Source organism: Saccostrea cucullata, unplaced genomic scaffold, assembly GCF_032062105.1.
Source record: "Saccostrea cucullata isolate Sc308-1 unplaced genomic scaffold, CSIRO_AGI_Scuc_v1 ctg1418, whole genome shotgun sequence".
NCBI classification, from domain to species: domain Eukaryota; kingdom Metazoa; phylum Mollusca; class Bivalvia; order Ostreida; family Ostreidae; genus Saccostrea; species Saccostrea cuccullata.
In genome coordinates this window covers 164562-185855 of record NW_026923133.1, presented here as the reverse complement: position 1 = coordinate 185855, position 21294 = coordinate 164562, and the positions used below count along the sequence as shown (strand labels likewise).

At 33.4% G+C, this 21294-nt stretch overlaps 2 protein-coding genes and 2 pseudogenes across 2 annotated transcripts; 2 read left to right on the top strand and 2 right to left on the bottom strand.

Annotated features, from left to right (window-relative positions):
* The first annotated feature begins 413 nt into the window (after nucleotides 1-413).
* On the top strand, nucleotides 414-7427 carry LOC134263242 (thyroxine 5-deiodinase-like; annotated as a pseudogene).
* LOC134263246 (uncharacterized) lies at nucleotides 4571-5400 on the bottom strand (the record flags this gene model as incomplete). Its single annotated transcript, XM_062745561.1, has 1 exon — nucleotides 4571-5400. A coding segment is annotated over one exon (651 nt), but the record flags the coding sequence as incomplete, so codon positions are not given.
* Nucleotides 7428-9194: 1767 nt separating the features above from the next.
* On the top strand, nucleotides 9195-17085 carry LOC134263245 (thyroxine 5-deiodinase-like; annotated as a pseudogene).
* A 2588-nt stretch (nucleotides 17086-19673) lies between these two features.
* LOC134263244 (uncharacterized) lies at nucleotides 19674-21075 on the bottom strand. The gene is made up of 4 exons (XM_062745560.1): nucleotides 20994-21075; nucleotides 20243-20416; nucleotides 20058-20156; nucleotides 19674-19843 (listed from the first exon to the last, which is right to left on the bottom strand). Exons 1-4 carry the CDS (start codon nucleotides 21049-21051, stop codon nucleotides 19674-19676), a joined length of 501 nt encoding a protein of 166 aa, XP_062601544.1. The 5' UTR covers nucleotides 21052-21075.
* Between the last annotated feature and the right edge of the window lie 219 nt (nucleotides 21076-21294).

The following is a 21294-nucleotide window of genomic DNA, read 5'->3' as shown; positions in this document are numbered from 1 at the left end:
CTGTATACAGCAAGGTCTATACAGCTTGCTTTACCGTGTAAACCGGCCTTAACCTGACAGGTAGATATTACCCCGAGGGTATAATTATCACTTCTGGGCCTGTACCAAATGGTAGCACTCAGGGTCAAACTATCGTTATCTTGATTAAATAATAAGAAACACACAAAGATTTGTAATTAAATAGACAGACACACAAAGGGCTTAATTTCTCGTGTGAAGCATGTACTAAGTATGTTGTTAAACTTTTCCCTCGCCATTCGATTTGGTCCCTTCGGCACCAAATCTCATGGTACTCGGGAAAAGGTTACCAACATTTACTTAAATCGCCTTTTTGACGTAAATTGCAATAACAATTCAATACCATGAAAACGCTGGACCATATTTATAACATAAAATGTTAAAGGTCGCTTATTAGAGCGTAACTTGGAGCTGACATATCGTTCTAATTTGTGACCCATTGGCCAGTTTACTATGAAAATGATCTCAATATATAAGATTCCTCTGTTGTTTTGGTAAACTATGAGGATTCACAGCAGCTAAATTTTCAGGTAAGATTTATTGAAAATGTTACACCGTACCGAAATGGGCTTGACTGAATATTTTAAGGGGGGATTAACCAAACTTGCACCCATTCTGATTCTAATACAGTGATTTGAACATATTTTATTGATTATACTTTACAAATGGGATTGGGCAAAAGTTCTAAAAACTTATTACGCCCTCTCCAGTGTACATATACATTATACCAAACATATTTACATACATGGGTTTCAGCTTAAAATGAAATAACAATAATAATAATATAATAATAATATATAGTAATCAGAGTAAAACACATTCAATAGAATACATTTCATATGTAATAGACATGCTGTATAAGATTTACAATTAGAAATAATTATTGTATCAACCAAATCGTCCTGACTTTTTAATAAAAGTTTGTACAATAGAAAATAGGTATTCATTTTCAAAATCATTTAACGTTTTATCTCCCCAGAGTAAAGTGTGAGTATCGACAGTGTGTAATTTACCCAATCGCAAAAATTTGTCAAAAAATTCATTCTTTCCTGGCTTCTGTATATTTTTTCATGAGAAGAAATAATGATGAGTATCCTCCACTCTTCCACAAGAACATAGTGGACTCAAGATTACATTACATCGAAAAAGATCGCTATTAAGCACACAGTTATGTCTGAGCCTCGTGTGTATTATATTTAAGCGTCGATTTCCATAACTGAAGTAAGAGGGTGGCATTTGTTTATTGAAAGAAATAGACTTTTTAAAAATAGATAACGAGGGAGAATTTCTTACATTAAGAGGTAATGAGTTCCATTCTTCAATAACAAGGGGAACGAAAGTTGATTTGTAAGCTTGCAATCTGCATTTGGGTATGTTATAGTTCTGCGAGTTTCTCGTACTGTAACTTGATGAATTACATCGTAAGTTAGGGATTATATCTGTGAGATATTCAGGAACTTGGTTTTTATCAATTTTATACATTGTAGTTAGTCTGGTCTTTTTCCTTCTTTCATGTAATGGTTCCCATCCAGTTTCAATGTAAAGTGCATCTTTAGAAGCTAACAGAGTTAATCCTGTGACAATTCTAGCAGCACATAATTGTAATTTTTCTAATTTTTCGCTGTCACCTATATTACATCCACCCCACACCAAGGAAGCGTATTCTAACTGTGGTCTAATAAAGGTTGTGTACATGAGTGAAAGAGTTTTTCGGTTGACAACAAATTTAAGTTTTTTTAACAAGCCCAATTTTTTATATGCATTGGCTAGAATAGTATCAATATGTGTAGACCAACTAAGATCTTGCGAGAAAAAAATTCCTAAATGTTTATGAAAAGAAACAAATTCTAGCTGACTTTGCTGGAAGAAAAGTTTAGGATAAATAACACTTTTTTTCAGGCTAAAAAATATTGCTTTAGTTTTAGTAGGATTGAATTTAAGAAGCCATTTTTTCGACCAGATTTCTAGCTTGTTAAGATCAGAATTCAGTTTGTTTTCAATAGTATTAACATTTTTAGATGACTGTTGTAGGGAGTTATCGTCTGCAAATAATCTACAAAAACTTGTCATTTCTTCAGCAACATCATTAACATATATAAGAAATAATAAAGGTCCTAACACTGAGCCTTGAGGGACACCGGCGTGTATAGGTTTTTCGTCAGATAGCAAGTTTCTGTATAAAACTCTTTGTGATCTACCTTCTATGTAACTCTTTAACCAATGAAACATATTTCCCTCTATACCATAAGTTCTAAGTTTGAACAAGAGACCCTTGTGCCACACACGATCAAATGCTTTAGAAAGATCACAGAATATCATACAACAATTTTCACCATCATCGATGGCTTTAACAACAGTATCATATGTTTCTATTAGTTGATATACAGTGGAATGACCTGGTAAAAATCCAGCCTGGTATTTATAAAAAAGATTGTTGTCACGAAAGTGATTATACAAGTGTTTGAATATGATTCGTTCCATTATTTTACCAATACAACTTAACAGTGACACAGGTCTATAATTAGACATAACAGATGGATCATCTTTTTTAAATAAAGGGAGAACATTGGCAACTTTCCATTTGCAAGGAAAAATACAATCAACTAATGACCTATTAAACAATAAACATAATGGTTTTACAATAGTATACATGGTAGATTTCAACATCTTGTGACTAATATTATCTGGACCTATTGCTTTGTTAACAGGAATAATTGAAATAATATCTATAATCTCTTGTTCATCAATACAGACTGTATCAAATGGGTTATTGCACACAGAATATAAATTAGGTAAAATAGCGTCGTTTTCGTCAATACAAGAGATAGAAGCAAAATAATCATTTAAAACATCTATTTTCTCTTCATTTGTAAAAGCCACACATGCGTCACCATTAACAGAGGTATACTGTAGAGGAGGAATATCGGTAGTAGATTTTACTTTAAATATATCTCTCAATAACTTCCAGTAAAGTTTGGAATTATTTTTACTTGCGTCTGTAATATGATGCTCTATGTTATTATGATAATTTTCAATGGCGATTTTTTTCATATTGTTAAACTTATTCCTGCATTTCTTATATTTTTCCCAGTCAGAATTTCTTTTTGTCCTTTGGGCCCTACTAAATAATCTATTCTTGTTTCTATGTGTTTTACGCAGAGCCGAATCAAACCAAGGTTTATCTTTCGGACGAATTACAACCGATTTTTCAGGAATACATTCCTTTACTTTATTCAAAAATGTTGATGTAAAATTTTTCGTTGCTTGATCTATATCAGGTGCCTCAATTATAAGCGTATTCCAATCAGTATTTTCAATGAGAGAATTCAATTTATCCATATCTGCGTGCTTATATAACCAAACCTTTCTTTCGTATGATTGATTTTGAATAACATCTGATTTAACAAAAACATATGTTCCTTTATGGTCACTTATAAAATTATCAACATGAACAGTTCCAGAGTGAAGCACCTTGATGTCTGTGCTAACCAGAATTGGGTCAATAAGCGTGCTCGATCTACTCGTGACTCTCGTTGCTTCATTGACAATATTGCTAAGACTATACTGAGACAAAATTTCGTTAACAATATGAGTGCGTGGAATATCTAAAAAATCTACATTTAAGTCTCCAAGGATAATTATCTTATTGGATATATCAGAAACTTTTTCAATGGACCACATTACGTTTTTCCAAAAGGATTTATCAGAATTCGGAGGCCGATATAGACAGCAAAGGTAAATATTACTTATAGGGTCGCTAACTTCTATCCATATACATTCCGTATTCAAGGGTTCAAGGTCAGTGCGTCTTATGGCACGAAGTGAATCTGATACATAAATCAGGGTACCGCCTCCATATGAGTTACGATCTTTGCGAAAAATTGTAGAAAACCCCTCAATCGAAATAGCATTATCATCAATATTTGAGTCTAAATGTGTTTCAGTAAAACACAAAATATGATAATCACTGACAAATGATATTAAATTTTCAATTTTGTTTCTTATACTTCTTATGTTTATATGAAATATATCTAAAGTATGGAAAGAGTTATCTGTAGGCCCAGGATTTGATTCAATATCACCAGACAGCATTAATAATATACTCATAAGTTGAAAAAGAAAATTGACATGCTGAAAATATGCTGCATGTTTCTTACAAACTTTGAATTTTTGTTTACAAAATAGGTAAGCTTTCCACAAAAGCCAAACTAAATATACCAATCTGAAAAAACAGTAATTCATGGATTTGAATGTGCATCTATTTCGAAGGTAAAAAATTCCAATTGCGGCTCGATATTGTTCAAGAGTATTACCCATGATCGGTAATAACTAATGTTTTGGGTTGGTAAAAAATAGGAAAATAAAGCCGCAAAGAACAGCAAAGTTGAATATTGCAAAGATCTTGAAATTGTCTAGATAAACTGAAACCCATTGCAGATGTAATCATAATAAAAAGCAAACAGTAAACAGAAAATAATGAACTAAAACTTGTTACAAGAACAAGTACTTGGAAGTCAGTCAAAGCAAACATATAAACAAGACTGACAATGATTGTAAATAAACAAAGCTTGTATAACAGCATTGTTCTGAGAACAAAACAATAAACAGGTATTGGAGAGTGTGGAAAATATATATTATCATGTTTAAAACATGTCTATAACGTTTTAAATGTAGAACTCACTTTCACCGTGTGACACAGATCTACTATTTAAAGGCACATGTTTGATGCATTTATTCGATTAGTTCATACAAATCATCCAGCGATGTTATTTGGATTCTGTCGCCTTCTTTTTCGGTTTTAATATAGATTCTACCGTCATATGTCCAGAAACTGTGCAGTTTGTTTGCCTTTTTTGCTTCTATAATTTTTTTAACCACAAGTTGTCTGTACTTTGTTAAATCTTCAGTGACAAATATTTTGCTGGGATTTTGCGGATTATCCTTTAGGTTTTTCTTCGCGCTGTAGATTTTGTTTTTGATTTTCCAGCTGCGAAACCTGCAGATTACTTGCCTAAGATTGTTGGAGTTAGGGCGGCCGATGGGATGAGACCTGTTGATGTCGTCAGGTACAATGTTGACACCCATTGTTTTACAAATATCAATTACAACATCATCAGTGTTCTGGGCCTGTTCATTTGTAATGTTGACATTATGGAAGCGTAGGCATGTTCTTCGGCCGTATTGTTCAAGGTCATCAAGGCCACATTCTAAGTCGTTTACTCTTTTTTCAAGGTCAGAGTTTATTTCTTGAACACTTTTAATTTCATCGGCTTGTTTTTTAATTGTTTCTTGCTGGGTTTTGATGGTTTCAGACATTGAGTGTAAACAACTCTGAATAATGACTTGGATGTGAGGTGCTAAAGCTGTTGCAATAAGAGGAACAAGCGACAGTCAACTTTTCTCTATATCTTTCTACATATAACCAAATCCGATTCCCACAGGGTTTTTTTAAATTAACTTTTTAACTCTTCAAATTGTGGACAAACAGCTTTTAAGTTTTAATACCCCCCTATAACGTAACAGGCCACATTTAACATCAGTTACTAATAATTAATATTAGATGCTAGGTCACTCTCTTAAAAATTTTACACAAACATTTAAGCTAAATGATAAAAAAAGAAATTAGGATAAATAAATAAAAGAAAGAAATGCAATGCTTCTTTCTTTAAAATTACTGTCATTTATTTTTCAAATTTATATGCTGAATTAACTAATCTGTTTATATTGCCAGCAGTCTTTTTTCCAAGTTACAGCTAGTCAACTCAATACAATGTTACGAGCTAAAATACATATAATTCTAGAAGAAATTAAGTAGTCCAGGAAACATTGTATGGAGAATTTACAACAACCCCCCCCCCCCCCACTCACAAAGTCAACTAAATATAGATAAATAGAGCTTGCTGTTGTTTGCTTTAATATAAAACTTCATTTAAAAATGCAAAATAGTCACTTATCTTGGTATAATTAAATGTTTGAAATAAACATGTACTTAGATCGAGAATAAATTGTGTGAAATATATATGGCGATAACGAACAGTATTCAAGCTCAAAACTCTTTGATATTATCGGGAAATAGCGAAAAAAAATCGTACATAATTCAGAGTGTTAACAGTAGCCTGATAATTAGTATGAAAAAAAAGTCAGTCAGTATTTAATTAGACTTAATTTTAATATTGATAGATTGTATTTACTGACAAGGTTATTGTATCGACCACAATATTTATGAAATGATGACTTTAAACGAGTCTACTGATATTCTTGTTTCATCAACTTGTTTTTCAATAGCGTACCTCGTTTTATTGACAAATTTAACAATAAACTTTATTGTGTACGCGATAACTTAATTTTTTCTATCATTAACTTTGCTTATTCGTGTAGAACTATGCCATTATTCCATTTGCCTTGATGTGTCTTACTCAGAGCTCACCGTCAAAATTCTCTTTTACCTTTTCTAGACAGATTAGGGAATACCACTAATAATATTAATGTGCCAGTCTTTTATTTCTGTCAAAGTAAATATGATTTCTAATTTCAGACATCGTCATGGACACGTATCGGAGACTTGATTATGATTGGAAGGCGCAGGCTCAACCAAAAAGAAGCCTTATACTCGTGTGGAGATGTTTCAAACTAGCCTATCGTCTCCTTGCAATAACTCCTGTTGTCTTAAGATTTCCCTTGATAGGACAAAAAATATATAATGTTTTTAAAGGTTTCACCAAAAAAATGGGTCCAAAGGGAATGGAATTAACATTGTCATACAAGACTATGCAAGTGCAATTAATTAATCATGGCACAGAGATCTTTCGACGCTCCGCCATCGTCGGTAAAGTAGCGCCAAACCTTAGTCTTGTTAATGTACAGACAGAGAAGATAATGAAGCTGTTAGATTTCCAGAAACAAGGGAGACCACTGATTGTGAACTTTGGCAGCTGTACCTGACCCCCGTTTATGATGAAGTTCGCGTTGTTCAAGCAAATCGTTGCTGATTTCTCAGACATTGCGGACTTTGTCGTTGTTTACGTTAAAGAAGCACATCCGATAGACGGGTGGACTGTCCTAGGTACTAAATTCTCTCATTTAAGTTCCCACACTTCACAAGAGGAGAGACTAGAAGCGGCTCGGCTGCTATTGGAGGAAGGATGTCCATGTCCACTACTTATTGATACCATGGACAATTCTGGAGCTATTAAGTACGCGGCGGTTCCTGAGAGGTTATTCATTATATATGATGACGTCATTCAGTATGCTGGCCAAGGCGCAGGACCAGAAAACTACAAACCGGAAGCTGTAATGCAATGGCTGGCACAATATCGCCATCATAAATAATGGTTACGTCTACAAACATAAAGACTTATTACATTACATATAATTATCAGCTTTATTAATATCGTATAATTACTTAAACAAAAAAAACAAAAAACGAAAAGTTCATAAAAAAGAAAAGTCCCTTGTTTTATTAATTTTCTTGTACATGACGATGATATTTAAAAGTTGAATCAGGACTAAATATCATCTGACAAATAAACCAAGAATATAATAAAGATGAAGGAAAGGGATAATTCTTTTCAATTTCATGTTTTTGTTGCAATTTTTTTTTCTTACCTTGCTTTGTTTCTTTTTAAATCTGATGTCAAATTTATGTCTTCATTGATAAGTTTTGTTGTTATTCTATTTGTGTTGGAGAGGACAACCTAAGTTAGAATAACTTTTGTCCTATCCCACTGACTATGTTTGAATAAGAACAAATCACTTTTTTATTCCTACATATATATTTAAGCCCTTAATTCTTTCATTTTTTTTTTTTTTTGTAAAATACACGAAGTATTTAAGAGTCTATAACTAGTGGTTAAAATTAGGGTATACTATCGGTTTCTTAGGAGTTTATAACAAACAAGCATCTCAAAAGGGTCGAAGTGTCATTGACTTTACTTTAGACAAATACAGTAACCAAAATCTTGAAAATTCTCCTGGCTGCTGTTAATAATTTTGCCATGAAAAAAAAATATGTTAGTGGTGTTGAAGTTAGGAACAAAAAAAAAAATGAGACGAGTTCATCTGTAGAATGTAATTTATGGAAATAACGAACAGTACTCAAGCTCAAGAGTCAATTAAAATACAAAATTAGAGCAGAGCAAACACGGACCCCCAAAACATCAGAGGTGGGATCAGGTGCCATGGAGGAGTGAGCATCCCCAGCAGACCGGTCACACTCGCCCTTTGCTCTTTGTCATAATCAGGAAATAAGGAATAAAATTAGTCGACAATTCGGTGCGTATATAATGGCCTAGCAATATACCCTTTTACGATAAATACGGTACTGCTCTATTACAGGCCAAAATGAATTTTTTGGTGAAATTTTACGTAAAAACAATTGTTTAAAAACGTTATTTAATTATCAAAATAACTCCGCCAAACGTTATTTGTTTGCCCTGCAGATGAGTAGTAAAATAAAATAATTTGTAAGAAAAAAAAACTGTTGGTTGTCAGAGGAAGGTCTTGTCACAAGGAATATACATTTGAAATATATGAACACCCTAGCACGTACATTCAGATAAATAAGGCCAATATTAAAGTTCTAAGTAGGTAATACACCAAGGTCAAGAGGTCAAAAATATGAAATTGATAGTTTTAGCACAAAACACTCAAACGTTATGAAAAAAGGGCAGACCATTTACATATAAAAGATTAGCACACTAGAAAGGGATGGGTAGGGAAAAATTAGGACAAACCAATTTTTTTCCCAATACTAGTAACTGATTATGAGGACATTAAGATGAAGTAAGATCATCTCACAGAAATTATATTCGGCTTAAGAAAATTCACAAAAAAAAATAAACCAATTATAGTCGTAGAGATGTTAATTGAATGAGGAGAGATATATGTTACGATCTACTTGATTAGTAGGTATATTAGGTCAAAAAGCATTAAAAACCTCTTGTACGTATGTAGTGAATACGTGTATAAGACGACTTTAAGACATCTAAATTCGTTTATTTCACTAAGGCCTGTAAACCCCTTTTGTTTGTGTGCTGGGTGGGGTGGGGGTGTCAATAATGAAGAACATTTCTTGGATCACGCCTCTATCAATTTGTGAAATAACCATATTTAAAGACCCAAAAATTGACCGTTAAAACGAGGGATGATGACGTATCATTCTATTTTGTGACCCCGCAACAAGATTTGCTATACAGATAACTTTATCAACATTACTTTGCTTAATCATGGCGGATCAAAACAGCGGCAGCTAAATTTCCAGGTAAGATGCCGTTAAAAATTTATTATGCACATTAAATCAGATTCTTTCCCTCCGTGATCAACTTTTGCTAATTACAAGTATAACTCGATCTCCTGTACGCTGCTTACGATTGCTTAGTAGGTTATCCCACAGTAGTTCTTTTTCATTAAAACCTATTTATGCAATTTAAAAGTACTGAGATTTGATTTTTTATTATTTAGAAATTTATAAACCAATTCAAAATGGTTTTAAAACAAAAAACAGAAATTTAAAAAAATGGAACATGCGTCAAAAACAAAGACTTAGTGCTGCATGTAAAAAACACTGTTGTTAAAATTTCTGACATTGAGAACCTATTCTCTGTAATGATTTGATTTTAATATAGGAGTGTTGTACGCATGGGCTCAAAATTATTTTAAGTTTTTGATATCATTTCTCAAATCAGAAAACACAAAGAAGCAGAATGTCCGAAACAATGGAAAATGTAATATGGACGAAATGTTAAATTTTCTTATTGGCAATGTTTGCTGTGCTTTAAATCACAAAGAGGTTTCATATTTACTCTTTGTATTTAAATTCTATATTTGAACAGGGCAGATCTGATCAATGGTTGAAAGCAATGGTGTGATCCTTTTTCCACATTCCAAAATCAAAAAAAAAATAAAAAAAAATAAATAAATAATAAAGTTAATGTAAAAATGTTTCAATCGAATTTATAGAGAAAAATATTTTTTAAAGTTATTTCGGTGATTTCTTCCTGTCCTAGTATAATATCGATCTATACAGATTCTTAAAAACACTATAGATTTACTGTGAGTCACCGTCTACCATATGGTTAAAATGGCACGGTCCATGTTTTACTTTGGGAAACCGGAATACTATAGTATGTGTCAGATCAAAAAGGAAAACGCACAATAGCGCTATATAACAAATATTCTGTGAAATCTTCATTAACATTCATCGGTTTAAGAGAAGTTGCTAATAAGAGATGGGCACTCTATCCCAAAGCGTAACGGACGGACGTCCCGATATACTATATAGACCCCCTCCCCCACTTTCAAGCGGGGTGTTATTATTATTGGTTTCAATTACTTCTATAGAATTTTTGTAAAATTCCTTGCTTCCTGATAACCATCGAAACATTTTTTTATGAAAATTTATCGATACACTATATATCATGTTTAACAACAGTGAATCAAGTAAAACTTACTCCACAGCCAAGGTTATGTCTTCAGACAACGTTTGACTAAATCACTGTTTGTCAGCTTCACCTTTTTATAGGTAAATGATGTCGTAATACATTATAAAAGTCATGTATGGTTGTGGGTTGCATTTTATATAAAGGAATAGTATAAATGGAGATATTGAACGGTATACAAGCTGAAAAGTACATTCGAACAATATAAATCATGAACAAAGCAAACACACGGACCTTTAATACATCAGGAGTGGAATCAGGTGCCATGAAGGAGTGAGCATTTCCTGCCGAATGTTCACATAAATCGTTTGTTCCTTGTGAAAATCAGGGGAAAAAACAGAATACTGTTATGCATCAATTATCCCATGTTTCCCACTATCGTTGATGTCCCTGGCATACTATACTAATTAGACAGTGATTCCTTATATTTCCATTTCATTGTGAAATAAAATTGTAGGTTTAGATTTTAATCAAAGTACGACTTACTGAAATGTTATGAAACATACACTTAACGTTCACTTCATAGAAATATGACTTTCCCATTTCCCCGCAAGCACTTTATAGCATTTTATAAGTTTCTCTAAAGTTTAGCGTAAATGATATTAGAACGTAATATTTTAATAGGAAACTAACTTTTCTTATTTTATTTGATTTTAGTAAGTATAAAATAGAAGGAATTTGGCAATAAATTGAAGATTAAATCAACTTTTTAAAGTGCGTGAAAATGCGTGATTGCGGGGAAACGGTATATGCGTGATTTTGCGTTAGAAATAGGAAACGGTATATGCGTTAAAATGCGTGACTGCGGGGAAGGGGGTTAAACACTTCAACGTAAGAAACAGTAATTGACTAGGCCTGGTTGACATAAAACTTTTACGGGCTCACTTTTTATCTCAGTCTCACTTAAGGAATATATAGTGGAAAAGTGAGACTGAGATCAAAAGTGAGCTTGTCTAAGTTTTATGCCCCCAGGCCCGGTTTGATGAATGTAGGTCTAGTATGTTCTAGTCATGAGCCTACTGACGGATTTGGAAGGGGCCCCAGGCCCCCTCCCTTTTGAGTCCCAAAAATACACAATATTGGATAAATGAATGTTTTAATTGTGGTTGTAGGCCCCTCCCCTGACCTCAAACTGGTTCCCCTTTTTCAGAATTTCTGGATTCAGCACTAGGCCTCAGCCAGTCAGGAGTTTCCATATTTCCAGATATCTTATTTATACCGGTAGGTCACAGAGACCTACTGTTAACATAATTATGACATGTAACAGCTACCAAAATCAAAATTTCTCGGCCTTATTGTAATAATTTTATGATATGAGCTAACACGGAAAAAGAACAAGCCAGATAATTGGACATGAACAACATAATATAGTACAGTTTGTCTTAGACCTTTGTGATACAAAATGGGGTGATCTAGCTTGAAAGCAACACAGAATTTTTTTTAAGTAATACAACTTCAATAACATGCAATAAATATTCGTGCCAGAACACAATTTTTGAGTGGAATAAAATATTATGCTTTCTTACTTTATGTAAACAGAACAATAAAATTCATAAGACTTGCTATTTCACAAGTTTTTGTTTTTGGAGAACTAGAGTATTGCTTACAATAACAAAGATATATCTTGACAAATTTGACAACTAATATTTCTGGAAGTATCAAATGAAGTATTTCATCATATGACAGATTTAACCCAAAAAATGTCTTTCTTTACTCGTATACCAGTGGAAATGGCTGTCCTTTTCAGTTTATCTGTTTAAAACAATCATTAACAATGAGACATGATTACAAATTATGTAGAGAAAAAGTTATAAATATATAACTATGATTTCTGCTTTTCAGTAACTCTGTTAAAACAATCACTTTACCAATAATGTAGGGTAAAAAAATTGACACGAATACCAATGATAAGAAATACATGTAATCTTGTATATAAAAAAATTATTAAAGTTTGAGATGTGAAAGAGGATAGTTTTTACTTTAATAAAAGAAGCAATTGATAAGTGGGGCTCCTCGATCACTCTCCGCGGATGTTAAAACCCCCCAAACTCCCTCTAGATCCGCCACTACATTTCTTCTCGTTCTTGTTTTGGTGTGAGAATCGGTGGGAAAAGGCTCGGCATATTGTAAAACGCGCTTTATCATCGTCTGTTGGAACAAAATCTCCTAATATTCTGTCTGATAAAAAATTAACATTAAATCACATTTTTTTTACATATTCCGTAGGAAATGTATTTATATACACGTCATTTTAAATATATTCGACAAATCCTGTTTATTTAGAAAAAGTAGATCTGTTTGTTTATACTTGTATGTGACGCGATCTTTGCTTTAGACTATGCCTATCCTGGCGGCCGGTGTACCAGTGAAACTCAGAGTCGCTCTAAAAATACAATTCCCAAGGTAATGAAAACAATTCCACCGATAGATGGTGCTTGGTGAATCCTCATTATTTACGTCATGGGCAAGACAATCCCAATACCCGGAGGCTGTCATACAGCCTCCGTCTAAAAATGTAGACTAATCGATTTAAATTACACGAGGACTCCCATGCCAATTCCATTCAATAGTCCTCGCCCACTGACGTCAAACACAAAGGCAGCCGCACGAGATTTACATGCATATTTGGCCTCCTTAGCGTCAGACACAGAGACAGATGCGCACGAGATTTGCATGCATATTATACCTCCTTAGCTCCTGACCTATCGACCTGCCTAATTTATATTCCGGCAGAATTATCAAGAAATAAACTCCCCTAACTTTCAAAGAGTTATCACAGAGAAAAAAACAGAAATGGAAATATAAGAGTATATTGTTGCATAAATAAGAAAAGTTGACAATTAAAAAGTCATCATGTTTATCATAATTCTTTGTTGTTAGAACAACATTAAAGTTTTTTTTCTTCAAATAAAATATCCAAGTATGAAACAGAAGTGTCAGACTCCGTGGTATCTTTAATTTCAAACTTTCGGGGATATATCGTGTCGACAAAAGAAAGTGATGTAAATTGACAATGCGTTGTCGATATATACTATACAGTATGGAACGCCGTCACTGCCTTATAACAGAACACTACTTTTGCATTGTGTCAACCTTCCATTACATTATGTCAACTCTTTATGACATTAACCCACACTACTATTGCATTGTGTCAACCTTCCATTACATTATGTCAACTCTTTATGACATTAACCAACACTACTATTGTATTTTGTCAACCTTCCATTACATTATGTCAACTCTTTATGACATTAACCCAAATTACTATTGCATTGTGTCAACCTTCCATTACATTATGTCAACTCTTTATGACATTAACCCACACTATTATTGCATCGTGTTAACTTTCCTTTACATTATGTCAACTCTTTATGACATTTACACATACTACAATTATATTTCGACAACTTGCATTTCGTTATGTTTACTTTTCATGAGATCTTAGTTTTTATTAACTGATGTGAAAAGCTCATGCCATACTGTGCACACTCTTCTACATTATGTCGATTCACTATTACGTTATGCGAACACGGGTATCCTCGGCCTTTATATGAGCATAACGTATTTTCCGCGTTCCGCAAGCACTAAAAATGGCGGGAGAAAAAAAAAACTGTCGTAGAAGAGATTCTCAGCGATTTGGGAATGACATCTTTAAATGAAAACTTTAAGCGACAAATGATTGACGTGGAAAGCCTTAACACTGCGACTGTGAATTAAAGTCACGTCGAAATTCAGTGGTGTTTATTTTAATCTCATAATTAAATGAATCAAATATTATGAGTCGCGCAGCAATCATTTTGATTTTTTTTTTTTTAAATAAAGGTCTTAAACTTTGAAGGACATTGCATTAGTTTCACAATAAGCTTAGCTGAATTAAGTTGAAAACTTTTTTCTATAAAACTATAAAGCCTGAGAGATTCTCCGCTTTCCGCCCTTGGTCTCCAACCATATACCCCCCCCCCCTTGTTTCAAGATTCCCTTATCTGCCACTGATATGTGCCCATGTATGCTTACTAAGGCATATTCAATTGATTTAGATGAGCGACTGGTGGGTTTTTGTAATAGAATTCTGGCCCTGGAATGATTAAAAAATTACTAACTCCAGTGACGTAGCATCTTTTTTGAAAGAGGAGGTCAGCCAGAAAAAAAATCATTTACCCGAAAAAACTTGACAAGCCAAGAAAAAAAAGTCCAAAACCGAAAATCCTATTTCGGAGAGAGGGGTCCAACTTCGATCAGTCCTATTTTTTTCTAGATATATTACAATACCCTTAGTGGATTATAGAGTTTCAATGAACATTACATTTTCTATAGTAAAGCTATGTCTGGGAAAAGAGGGGGGGGGGGTGATATTATGTGCCTGTAATTTGTCCCAATCAATCAGGACCCCCCCCCTTCTTACCAGTCATTAAATCACGGTCGTCAACATTCATTATATACTAGATATACAGCTTTTAGATAATGTAAATGTTTTTAACATCAGGTAATGAACTTTTGGAATCAACATGATAAAGAGTTAACACAATATAAAGATATTTTAAAATCACGTAAGAAAGAGTTGACATAACGTAATTATATATCCACATCACGGAATGGAGTTTTGACATAATGCAATAAAGTATTGATATAATATAAAGATATGTTCACCTTATGTTATACACTTTTTACCCCACATAATAAAGCACTGACATAAAGGTAAGATGTGTTCACCTCATATTATGATGCCCTCGCCGTAAAATAAAGATAAATCCATATCACGTAATAATGCTTTGATATAATAGAAATATACACTCTCAAAAGGGAATGGGCTTTTGACTTCGTGTAATGATAAGTTTAATTATAAAACACAATTTACTTGACGTAATGCAGTTTTGACCTCACATATTAAAGAAATGAAATGATGTAAAGAAAAATTCATTTCATGCAAGAAAGTTTTAACACAATGTAAACACATTATCACTTCATATAATGAATTTTTTACTTCAAGTTATGAAGTGCTGACATAATGAAAGGATGTATTTACTTCATGTAATGCAGCATTGACATGATGTTAAGATATATTTACATCATCTCATAAAAAATGGACATAACGTAAAGATATGTTCACATTACGTAATGATAAATTGACATAATAAATGCATAGTTGTATGCTATAAGGCAGTGATGGCGTTCCATAATACAGGGTTATTTTCATCCCGTGTTATTTTCGCTCTTTCACACTTGAAAACAATTTTGTCCCGTTTTACATTCGCCCAAGCGTCCATACTTTCGTTTAAGAAATCATACTGTATTCTTTGAATTCGCCCCGTTTTAAATTCGCTCAATAGAGTATAGAACGAAAGGGAAAAATAAAACGGGTACGAAAATTTCCCTGTATAAAGTATCTATACATCGAGTTGAAGGCCGTAGTAATTGTAGTCTTCTTTTCACGAATAAGAATTTGAACAAATTCTAGCGATATTATACACAACTCTAGCCAGGTCAAATTTGTTGTTCATAAATTTCATTTTGCATTTACATGTATTTATCCCCCACCAAAAATGATTTTCGCTTTTATTTAAACCCTCTGTGTTTCTTCCATAAATTCATTTATTTGAGTAAATTTAATTTGTATAATTTCTATTCATCAGAATTCTTAAATAAATTTCGAGGCTCAATAAATAAAAATAAATTCCATCAAAACAAATTATACATAGATTCATGTTCTAGAGAATCAAACAACAAACAAACTAATAAAATTTCGTTGTAAAATGCAATAATCTGTCAATTTCACCGCTAGTAATATTAATGTGCCTGTCTTATATTTTTGTCAAAGTTAATATGATTTCTAATTTCAGGTGTCATCATGGACATGTATCGGAGACTTGATTATGATTGGAAGACTGAGCCTCAACCAAAAAGAAGTCTCATTCTCGTGTGGAGATGTTTGAAGATATTCGGCCGTCTGCTTCTGTTGGTTCCTGTTGTATTCAAATTTCCTCTAATAGGACAAAAAATGTTTGAAGTATTTAAATCCAGAAGTCGAAGGTTGGGACCAGAAGGGATGAAACCCATTATGTCGTACAAAACAATTCAAACTCTGACCAGAATCCACGGCACTGAGATCTTTCGACGCTCCGCCATCGTCGGTAAAGTGGCGCCAAACCTTAGTCTTGTTAATGTCCAGACAGAGAAGATAATGAAGCTATTAGATTTCCAGAAACAAGGGAGACCACTGATCGTGAACTTTGGCAGCTGTTCCTGACCTCCTTTCATGATGAAGTTCGCGTTGTTCAAGCAAATCGTTGCTGATTTCTCGGACATTGCGGACTTCATCGTTGTTTACGTCAGAGAAGCACACCCGGTAGAAGGGTGGGTTGTCTTAGGTACCAAATTCTCTCACTTAAGTTCCCACACTTCACAAGAGGAGAGACTGGGAGCGGCTCGGCTGCTGTTGGAGGAAGGATGTCCATGTCCACTACTCATTGATACCATGGACAATTCTGGAGCTATTAAGTACGCGGCGGTTCCTGAGAGGTTATTTATCATATATGATGACGTCATTCAATATGCTGGTCAAGGCGCTGGACCAGAAAACTACAAGCCGGAAGCTGTGGTGCAATGGTTGACAGAATATCGTCACAAGAAATAACATATATACATATAGATAGAATGTTCTATCGTTAAAATGATATTGTCCTACGGACCCGGTTTAACGATAGAATTCGTTCCGTGTATTCGTAATGTAGCAGAAAGAAACACGGGCGATAACTCGCATAGTGCATTTACTAGGAACAATCTAGAGAGTTCCGAATGTAGTAATTTGAATCGAGAGAAAAAGGTTGTGAAAATTAATTGGATTTTCGTATATATATGGATTATTTTATGGGATAAAAGGCATAAGCAATCTCAAAAAGGTTTGTTTTGAATGGTTTACCCAGAAATAATCGTCACAAGAAATAACATATATACATATACAACGACACTATTATAATTCATATACTAAAAACGAAATTTCTAGCATTTTTTTTAACATTTCTTGTACATGATGATGATGTTTCAAATTGGGCCAAATGTCATCTGATTTCTAAATCAAGAAATGTACTCAAGGAAACTGAGCATGGAATAACAATAAAGCGTATTTCTAATCGCATGCAAGTATATTTCTTTTTTTGTTTGGCGTCTATAATTTGCCCTTTCACAAAATTAATAACTTTAAAATCGAATTTTAAGTGGACGGATCCCATTTCAAACATTTCCGAAGTAAAACGATAATCGCTGATCAACTTGATTTAGACTTAATTTGCAAGCAAGGACTACTTAAAACACAGGGCTCACGGCAATTGTGATCAATCCACAGAGAATGCTTACTCCTCCTATGCACCCGATCCAACCTCTGGAATTTCCAGGGGCCCGGGGTATTTTCTCTAAAATTTGAACAGTATATATAAAATTCCTGAGCCCGATCACTTCTCGTTATCAATCGCATCGTCTTGGGTCTTTCCATTAGAGGTCGGAAAAGCAACCTCGGGGTTGTTTTTCCGCTAGTCGGAAAGGCCCGAGAAGTTGCGATTGTGTTCGTTATCTTCACCATTTTATTAGAACTATAATAATAACGCTGATTATTCTGTACAAAGCAAGCGTATACCTAGTCAAAATTCAATACCACTTATATATTTTTAAAAATAATAAAATGCTATCTTTGGTTGTTAGTACGGGAATTAACGTCGCAGCAATATTGCAGAAAAAAATTACATAACCCGCTTATAATGCGGGTTATGTATTTTTTCTGCAATAGCTGCGACAACCAAAGAAAGCATTTTATTGTTTATATTTACATCTGTATTAAAAATCATTCATAGTAAAATTAAGTTTGTTAATAATTATTGTTTTTAATGCAATGAATATGTCATTGTATGTAGAACTGATGAAACAGCCATTGTTCAAGAAAACTACATACGGGGCTTGCTCAGTGTTGTTCATGGCAATGGGCTTCACAAGAAATCAAGACAAAAATATTCAGTTGATGTAAATATATAGTAAACAAAAGTACACACTTTAATACTTTGTTACTTAACTTTATTAGGGAAATTTGGACGTTTTTGATGAACAGATTTATATAGAAAACTTTACTTTTCTTAAAAGCCATTCATAGTGCGACTTGCTTTGAGGTTTCCTCGAAAGGCTGCACGTTAACCAGACTAGTCCGAAATATCTGACGTTTTCCTGGCACGTACAAAATCAATATCGTTCAAAAGCCTGGAAAACGTAAGATATATTTCGAATTAGTACCAGACTTGCTCCGGATGCTGTTTTTAGTATTACTGCAATATCACATTTAAAATATCAGTTTTTTTTAATCTTCACAAAATTGCATGGGAGAAAACATTATAATAAAAAAAATATTTTGATTACACATTTCCTAACATTTGCCTTTAACAATGACATTAAACAGTTACTTAAAAAACTAATAAACTACAGTGAATCAATAAATATATATAAATATATACTTATAACAAACATAAAACTCCATTTCATGAATACATATAAATGACAAATAAAATATGTAAATGAGGAGGGCAAATATAATCATTGCAGCAATATGAAACGATTACAAATTGACTGATACATGCGTCTCCCGTTATCAAATTCATTTTAAACCTAACGGAATAACAATTTGTCTGTACTTAATTTCCTATAAAAGTGGTACGTGTTATACATCTGGCTCATCTAGAGGAAGTATTCCTGTTCTCATGAATCATCAAACTCATTTGTTAGAATTATTTCCTGGCGTGCATGTGTTTATAAAAACACTAAAGACACTAAAAATTATTTCAAAATCAAAAATATATTCCCTAAATAAACACAGTTTGTGATTGAATTTGACAATATACTAGCAGACCTTTCAAAATAAATATAGATAATGTAATATTATTCACCAGACAATTATACTCAGTATTAACATGGCAATTCTTTGGATTTATCGAAGTTGTTCTTAAAAAGGATTCATTCTGAAATGTCCACGGAAACGAGAAATTCAAAATAGATTCCAAACGAGAACACCAATAATCACCAAACCTACAATAAAGGAAAGAATAAAATTTACATTAGACAAATCAGTCCATACAATGACAGAACACATAAATTTTATTCCATAAATTCAATGTCAGTATTCTTTTTGTTAGCAACATTCCACATAGTTAAATCATAGACAGACAGACAGACAGACAGACAAGGGGGTCACAGACAAAACGTACTTGATCGCAGACAAACTGCTCCTGACCTTGGGTTAGCGACCAGTTTCGGTGGCGAGGTGGTGGTTGTTGTCGTTGGTTTGGTGGATCTAACAATTTTAGGTGTGGACTTACTAAGCAGTGTTGTTTTAATTTCGGTAGAAACTTCTGGGAGATCTGCCGAGGTAAATAAATCATGGTAGAAGGTTAAAAAGAAATTCCATTGTATTAGAACACGTTTAACTGAATCTCTTTCTTATTTAATTCTGTATATCATTTGGTATCTTCTACCATGATATCATAGTGACTCACAGACATGCGTTTAGTACAACAAATATAATTGCATGCTTCATTAACATGCACAACAGAAAGAGTAGTTAGTCATAAATACCGGGCGGACTTGTGGGTGAGGCAGAGAAGGAACTCATTAGCGACTCGCCTCGGACATTGGTGCTCACATGGACTGTTGTAGAACTCTTGGTAGTCAGAACTGAACAAAACAAATATTTGTTACTTGGATATTGGTTCTTTTTCTTAATTGGCGGAATTTACGAATTAAAAATAAGGAAAACTTACTTGTTGTTGGTATCTTATCACAATCAAATTCATTACAACGGCGGCTCTCGAAAGTTGAACAATTGTTTAGCTCATTTGGACAATAACGTGCTCTAAATTGAAACCCTCCACCGCAGGTTTTGTCGCAGCTCTGCCATTCTGACCAAACATTAGTTTGTTCTGCATCACTGTCACCTAATTGAGATAAAACCGTACAAGTTGAAATTTTAGCGAGACGCAAATTTAGCGATTTGTTCCTAAAAATTGATATGTTTTTTACCTTTAGCCAGATTAAATTTTAGCCATTTTAATATGATCACTAAAGAAGCTACTACAAATAAAACGCAGTTAATTTTTAAAGATATTCAATTTTGGCGATCACAATACTCTCGCAAATAATGCCAAAATTAAATCCTCGCAAAAACTTCTGCTTATAACATAATTGACCCAATAGAAGAAAAACACGTATGAATACAATGTACCTATATTTAAAACACTTGATTTCATTATAAGGATTGTGCATACTGAAAATATTGGTAAAATTTAAACAGGTACATCGATTCTTGTGATCAATTATTTATCAATCACTGTAAGATTCATAATTCATAACATTGATTTAACTAATAGTATATTTATGCAATTTTGGCGTTTAAAAACGTGATTTATGCTTTAATCTTTTGTTGCATGTTATCTTAAATTAATCTATGAAGAGCATGTTTGAGATTATATCGCCTCTTGAATATGACTTCAAAATGATCCCCTGTAAACTTACTTTTATTTATAAGAAACATCACCAGGATTATCCCCAGCAGAGAAAAATTGTACTCCATTTCTAAAATGACCTGTTAACACCGACTATATGAAGAGGAAACCGCGAAAGTGGGAAGTACATATCCCATAAAATTAATCTGCAGTGCGTCAAAGAATTTTAAGTTATTGTTTCCTTTAATGTCATGAGTTTATAGAGTGATGGTACTTTTGACTAGCTTATTTGGCTGTTATCTGATTGTCTGTTACATCCAATATTTCCAAAATTCAATTTTTTGCTTGAAATACTACATAATATTCAAATA